The 7,944-nt window shown below is 34.5% G+C and overlaps 2 protein-coding genes across 2 annotated transcripts; both read right to left on the bottom strand.

Annotated features, from left to right (window-relative positions):
• Positions 1-965: 965 nt before the first annotated feature.
• Positions 966-1,883, bottom strand: LOC139855041 (uncharacterized). Its single transcript, XM_071844301.1, has one exon. It carries the CDS (start codon positions 1,881-1,883, stop codon positions 966-968), a length of 918 nt encoding a protein of 305 aa, XP_071700402.1.
• Positions 1,884-4,505: 2,622 nt separating this feature from the next.
• On the bottom strand, positions 4,506-6,806 carry LOC139852073 (large ribosomal subunit protein eL13z-like). The gene is made up of 5 exons (XM_071841296.1): positions 6,659-6,806; positions 5,915-6,030; positions 5,693-5,823; positions 5,328-5,486; positions 4,506-4,906 (listed from the first exon to the last, which is right to left on the bottom strand). The coding sequence occupies exons 2-5, from the start codon at positions 6,021-6,023 to the stop codon at positions 4,685-4,687; spliced, it is 621 nt and encodes a 206-aa protein (XP_071697397.1). The 5' UTR covers positions 6,024-6,030; positions 6,659-6,806; the 3' UTR covers positions 4,506-4,684.
• Between the last annotated feature and the right edge of the window lie 1,138 nt (positions 6,807-7,944).

The following is a 7,944-nucleotide window of genomic DNA, read 5'->3' as shown; positions in this document are numbered from 1 at the left end:
TCTAAAACATATCTAACGATTGTAAATTGCTAAAACTGTTTCCTGACTGTGATGTCAGAGACGAATAATGCATTTTTTGGTGAAAAAGTGGGTTTTTGACGGTAACTATACTTGACCTCCCGTTAACCCAAAATGTCAAGTTTTTGTGTCAAATATTTGGAGGGTGAGTTGGTAAAATCTGATTAGAAATTGGGTGGGGAAAAAATAAATTAAATAATAAATATAAATGTAGAAAACATATGATTGGCTCAATGTAAATCTCACGCTCAAACCAAAGGATGTCAAAAATTCAACTAACGGTTTTAGGCGTCAAAAATTGACGCCCTTTAGAGCACTGAGAGTGGTGACTGATGTCACTTGACATGTCAGGCCTGACTTGCTGAGTCAGAAAAAGTGGGGAGTGGTGACCTCTGTCAGTTGGGCATGTCTGTTTATATTTTTATTATTATTTTTATGATTTTAATTATGACATAAATGAATATAATTATAAAAATTAACATAAATAGAAATAACTTCCATTAAAACAAAAATTAAACATTACATTTCCTAATAATAAAAAACCATACGATTCCTAAAAATTAAAAAAAAAATATTACGTTATCGCGATTAAAAAGTTACAATTCGTTTACTATTTCGTCATCGCGATTATGTCATAGATGCGAAACTAGAGTATGTCGAAGATACTCATGCTCGTCTTTGTCACGCAGCTCTTTTGTCTTCTCGGCATATACATCACACTTTTCTTACCAAGTTGATCCTTGTAGGTTGTTGACAGGCAAGTAGTAAGATTTATTTTCAGCGATGTTAAAACCATTGTCTTCAATTATCATGTTGTGCAATATGATGCAACCATACATGATTCTTTTGATTTTGTTTACGCTATATGCCCTAGCAGGTTGTCTTAAAATACCCCAACGACCTTGCAAAATTCCAAATGTCCTCTCAACGTCTTTACGAGCTGCAGATTATTTCTTTGTAAAGTATTTCCTTTTTGCGTCAACAACACTTGAGAATCCCTTAACGAAAGAAGCCCACGAAGGGTAAATCCCATCGGCAAGATAGTAGCCTCGATCGAAATCAACGTCCCCAATTTTGTTTGGAACTTGAGGAGCCGTGTCAGTTAGTAAACTATCAAACAATGGAGATGCATTAAGGACATTCAAGTCATTGTTCGAACCGGCCATTCCAAAGTATGCATGCCAAATCCAATTGTCATACGATGCAACGGCTTCCAACATGATTGTCGGGTAACCGTGATAGCCTCGGGTGAAATGCCCTTTCCATGCATTTGGACATTTTTCCCAAGCCCAATGCATACAATCAATGCTTCCAAGCATTCCAGGAAAGCCGTGAAGTTCTTCATGTTTCTGATACAACCGACGTATATCGTCCTCGGTCGGTTCTCTCATGTATACATTACCATACAAGTCTATAATACATCGTGTAAAATTTTGCAAAGACTCACGTGATGTTCTCTCTGAAATTTGTAAATATTCGTCAAATAGATCCGGTGAATCCCCGTATGCTAGTTGACGAATGGCAGTAGTGACTTTTAAAATAGTAGATACTCCGAGAACACCACGTGCATCGGGACGTTGTTGAAAATAAGTAAACCACTTTGGTGCACCGGGACGAGTAGAGTAAGAAAGTATACCTTCAATTATTTTTTCAAGAAGACTTTGTGACATTCGATAACGCCGTTTGAAATATTCAGGGGGATACTTCGGATCTTGAACAAAATAATCGTTCATCAAACGATTGTGCGCTTCTACACGATCACGACGAATGTAGCGACGTTTTCGTCTTGAGCTTTGAGCCTCATTTTGATCCTCGACCTCTCTACGTATTACCACATTATTACGATAAGCAAATATACTTTTCATTGCGTTAACCAAACTTTCTTCGTCGGAACTACTCGTTTTTAAAGAAATATTTTTATTTTGATGATAGAATTTGGATTTGATTGTGGGAGTATATGTTGAGTAAAATGGATGTAAAATGATATGTGTTTGTGTTTGTATATGTGTTGTGTATATATAGCATTTAAAAAGAAAAAAAATAAAAAAACCTAACGGTACAATATATAGCCGTTATATGTATTTTTTTTTTAATACCCCGAACCCAAAACGCGTCGCCCAGGCGACTGACTTGACCCCGACTGAAACTCGCAACGAGGATGGGGATGGGGAGACTGGGAACGAGGTGAGGGACGGGGTAGGAGACGAGCTCCACTCCCACCGCTCTTAACGGCGTCAAATATCATCAAAATTCTCCACATGGATTGACTGACGCGGCGTTGGAACTCGTCTAAACACACTCCCTTGATACATTTTACCAGAAAAGAATAAAACTATATCCGGTAAATTGCTAACATTCGTCTCATATATTACTACATACTACATTACATTATTATTCTGAATGATATAATCTAAGTTCATATTCATACAGTATGTCATATGTACGGAGATATTAACATGCTAACAAAATTGATGATACCTGATACATCATATGAATAAACTTGTAAATTAAATATATATTGTGGTAAGGTCAAAAGTTCAAACGAGAACCACAAAAAAGGCGAGAAATGCGAGAATTTTTAATTTACAAAGATTTTCGCATGTGAGTAGATTGAATCATCCATAATTGTTGATGGAGAGTAAGAATGAACATAAAATAGTCCGAAAAAACTTATATTTTACCTATGTAATCAAATATATATAGTTTTCGTTCACAACTGCATATCTGTTTGTGTAAGATGTGAACATTTAATATAATTAACAATTTAACATGTAAGTTGTAGTAATAAACATATGTTTGTTAATAATATGAACATTAATTAACATTTGCATGTAATTTTTTTTGCATTTAAATGTATAAAAACTATGAAATCAAAAGATTCTTGCAGTTCTCTACATGCCCCTGTAGTAAGTTACATCTTAACTACATCTTATTGGATACCACACCACTTTGATAATTTTATTATTTAATCATATCACATGTATCTTTGTCCTTAATGGTGAAGGTGCAAATGCAAACATTGGGTCTAGCATGAAATCACATTGGTTTGGAGGCCACATATTAGGGGACCATTTCGTAACAACTCGCAATCGTAGAGACAATCACCATCCTCTTTACAATCATGTGGATATTGTTTAGTACATTCCTTGCAAGCAATTTCTGTAAACGTTTAGCAAATCAATGAAGTAAGTCGAGATACATTAACTGAGATGTTTACATCAATGACCATAATGTTAATATATAAATAATGAGGACGTTGTCGGAAAAAATGAAATTTTGTAGTCCTTTCACTTACGAGTATTTGAGCCTTTGAATCAAATAAATCGGAGTTCAAGAATATATGATTAAAGCGTCGTGAGCTCGCTAGATCAACATATTAATCAAATATCTCTCGAATACAAAAATGATTTTTAACAAAATTAATATCGAAAATTTTATGATTTAACTAATTAAATCTCTCTCGAATACAAAAATAAATATTAACAAAATTAATATCGAAAATTTTATGATTTAAAATAGATAATAATATATGATATTGGTATATTTCTTTTATAAAAAAATAAAAAACTTAAGTATATAACATCGTGATTTCCCCCCTCCTAATTAACAATATTAAGCTCCGTCTTTGATTAAGAAAATAACTATCAGTAGATATCTCAATTGTTGGGACTCTAAGTTCCTTGCAAGAGGTCTCAGGTTCGAATCCTGTATAGGGCGAATATTTTAGTGGTGGCCAAGGATACGTTGGAAACAGTAATCATGTTGGGCTGCGTACATGTGATCGGATTACTCAACCTTCTACCTTTTACCTTTGATAAAAAAAAAAAAAATAAATAGTGAGACATTGTAACATATAAATTGCAAAGAACAAGACTTTTAGGACCTAAAAAAAGACACAAACAATATTTTAATAGCAGTACAAGTTTGAATAAAAACTTTGGTAGCCTAAATAATATACACATGTATCCGGATTCATGTCTTATCCCGAACTCAACTTTCGGCGTCTCCCATCTCAACAATTCAATGGCTGCAGCTGCCACTACTCTCGGGTTTGATTGAGAGTAAAGGGGCGGCTGCTAGGAGGTTGTTGAAACAAGGAGGATTGTATTTGAATAATGGGAGAGTTGATAATGAAGGGAAAAAGATTGAGGTTGATGATTTTGTGGATGGCAAAGTCTTGTTGCTGTCTGCTGGAAAGAATAACAAAATGGTTGTAAAAATGGCATATGATGCATACATATCGCATGTAATTTTCTTCTTTTATGGAGCTTAAATTAATAATTTACCGAGTAATTAAGACTTGCATTTTTGCAAGATACTCTAACATAAGGAGCACACTAGAACTACTAGACTAGTCTGATTCTGATCGTACAATAATAAGTAGATTAATAATTAATTTTGATCTATTATAATGATGATTTAGATTTAGATTTAGATTTAGATTAGAGACAAACAAAATAAGTAAATGCAACAAGTTGGCAGTTGAATAGTTGCTAACATATGTTTGATAATCAAGATAAAAACATCATACCAGCTACAAAAGCTAAAACATAACGATCCAAACACATACCCAAAAGGTAAAAGTGTCATTTCAAACGTAAAATTATCAAAAATTGGTTCAACATATGCTGTAATCATGATACCCACAACCTCGTTCTAGTGCTCTCTATTTCTTCTCTTCCTTTTCTGCCTCAGCAGCCTTCTTGAGTCTTGCACCCAAATGTCGTTTGTTTGTCCTCTCGAGGCGGAGCTTAGAGTAGGCACTGAAGGATTTCATCTCTTCAGTCACCTTAACAAGTTCAGGTGCAAGTTTCTCCCTAACAATAGGTAGAACTGGACCTTGAACCTGGGTGGCAGTTGCAAGCTCCTCTGGGGTAGAGTCACCAGCCTGAATTGAGAAAAACATCAACCGCCAATGTTAAGTATTATAAACTCAGAGATTAAAAATTGCTAGCGTGTTATACAACTATAAATAAGATAACCAACATTTACAAAACAAACTAAAAAGTAGCATCAGGGTGTAGTTTATGTCATTAATAGAAGCAACAATTATAAAAAGACCTGCTTTATCTTTTTTGCAAAATCTAAATATCAGAAAAAAAATAATTACTATAACAATTCAATAGATACGAGGAAATGATTAAAAGTCCATCAAACTAATTATCTAAATCTATTTGATCCATACTACTCAAATAACTGAGCTCTAGAATAAAATCAAAATTTTGACTTAAAGAAAGGCAAACATAGAAAGCAAACTGTTTGGTTGAATATAATAGCTGCAAAAAAATAAAGTGAAATACAAGAAATACCTTGATTTTCCTTGCACGTCTTGGGAAGACAACCAACTTAGCCTTGAATGTCTTCAGCCTCTGGACATTAGCTTGGAGACCTTCCAATGAACGGTTACGACGTCGATGGTCGACAGCAATGCCGATAGTTGGTGCAAGCTTCTTTGGAATACCTGCTGCCTGTTTAAACAACAAAACTTCAGTTCATAAAACAAACTCGTATAATCCCCTTTAATACTAAAAAATAGCAATCAACTTTGAACATGATCGCATCTGCAACAGCTAAACAAAAAAAAAACTACAACGTTGTAATGAATAAATGAATAAAATCCACTTGGGTACAATAGTCTTTCAAATGCAATACAATGCTAAATATATATTGGTACCTTCAATTCCTCAAGTGAAAACCCTCGGCCCTCCCTAAGCTTCATGTTGTATTTTAAGGTTTGACCATGAACCTGAGGGCGGAGTTTGCCAGCTGGCCTTGGGAAATCCTTCACAGCCTTTGCTTGTCTAGCTGAAAGTTTGGTTTAATTTTAAAAACATAAAAAATCATCACAATCATAAAAACAACCAGCTGTAGCAATATATCCAATTTTGCTACTCACCATTTCTTCTCCTGGTTTTTCGAGCAGGTTGGTTAAACCAAGTTTTCACATAGTTTTGCCAGTGCTTTTTGAAGTGACCATTTGGGATAACATTGTTATGCTTGACCATTGTTTCGCTGCAAAAATATTTATTTAATAGAGTTTAAGTTGATGTTTTACATTCTTATGATGAAACTTTACATTAAGTGAAAGCCGAAACATAAACTGCATATCTAAAGCAGTAGTCTTACACTCTTTAAACCATAACCCTACATGTTACTGTATATAGCAAATGAATCATACTTTCAAAGTAAATCATAACAGAAATCAATTGTTTTCAACTACAATTACTACAGCGTCAACAAATTGTAATATTAAATGAGAAAATAAGCAAATCAAACTTAATCTTCTACTATAAAAAAAAAAAAGAAAAAAAAGAAAAAAAAAAGACCACAGTTATCAATCATCATCAACATCAATCATTTAAAAAAAGCTAAAAATTGCTACAACTTTCATATAAAAAGTGTAATCAATTTAGATGTACAAATTTAGCATATTTTTTGGCAATACGTAGTAACTCAAAGATAACATTCATTAAATGTGTTACTGTTGATTAATTTAACAGTTTGATTCAACTATACACAAGTAAAAAAACAACATATTAAGCGGTAACCCTAATTAACATCTAGAAATACAAAAAACGAATCAGACGTCACAAATTGACTTCACAGATTAAACAAATTAAATGATGAGAGCAAACAATACCTGAGTTGGAGGAAAAGTGATTCGGCTACAGATATGAAATGCGGCGAATTTGGTGAAGAGGTCAGCAGATATGATTATATTGAAGGAATGAAAGAGCTATGTAAAACCCTAATCCACTATAACATGGGCTTACTATGTAATTTAAATTAGTTGTCTTCCGTATGTTGGCCCAAGCCCAAATTTAACAATGCTATAGTACCTGGATCTTTACGCAACCAGCCCAGTACAATGAATAACAATGTTGGCCCAATGCTATAGTAAATCGAAGTAAGATCCCTAGTCTATCTACATTCGAAGATGTATTACTATCTATCTATTTTTTTTTTAACAGCGATTGGGATCACCCGAGGGGGACTTTACCACCCGTTGCGATCATCTCCCGTTTCAACTATGCCGATGCAACGATAATAACCCCGCCCTCATCGCTGCCCGAGAGGAAACCTTGAAACTGATCCAAGGGCACGGTCAAGTAAAACTCTCCTCCCCTTTACCCCCAAACGATATGGGAAAGGTGTCATGGGTGGATACTTCATGGCAGAGATGAAATTGTGTTTTTAATATGTAGCCAACGGGGGTCGAACTCCTAACCTCCCCTAAAGTAAGCATGCCACCAACCGCTGGACCACATCACAACTTCACTATCTATCTATTATGCTATATTGTATCTAGGTTTTGAAAGAAGGTCTTAACAATCAATCGTGTCTCAAGATGGTTAACATCATCAATTTTACACTACAAGTTTTACAAACCGATGTTAAAGATGGTAAGAAAATTCAAACTAAAGACATGTTAATACAACAAATTGATTAACAATAGTACTTGGGCAGCCTGAATGAAACGTTACAGCAGCAGCTAATATTGTCCCTTGTTTAGAAAAATATTTATGACCAATTTATCAATGTCATGTCTCTTGAATTTCCAATTCATGGTATGGTCGGGCTCGAAAAAGAAATTATCTATTTTTATAAATAGTTAATGCTTAATAAAGTTTCTAAAGATTAATAATGATGAAATTTTGTTGGGTATCAGTCTAATCACAGTTTATCCTTCTGGCAGGACACCATGTGCAATTTGACATCAGATATATGTTCACTTAAGGAACCATAAGAACAAGGGCGATGATTCGTACACCACCAATTTTTAGCCGTACACCACCAAATATGTTTTACAGTGTTGTACAGTACAACATCATAATGCATGTTTGGTGGTGTACGGCTAAAAACTGGTGGTGTACGGATCACTCCCCTAAGAACAAAGATGTTTCAAATCAGGTTCACATTTTTCTA

The sequence above is a fragment of the Rutidosis leptorrhynchoides genome, chromosome 6 (genome assembly GCF_046630445.1).
Source record: "Rutidosis leptorrhynchoides isolate AG116_Rl617_1_P2 chromosome 6, CSIRO_AGI_Rlap_v1, whole genome shotgun sequence".
Classification (NCBI taxonomy): domain Eukaryota; kingdom Viridiplantae; phylum Streptophyta; class Magnoliopsida; order Asterales; family Asteraceae; genus Rutidosis; species Rutidosis leptorrhynchoides.
This window is presented reverse-complemented; position numbering and strand designations above follow the sequence as displayed.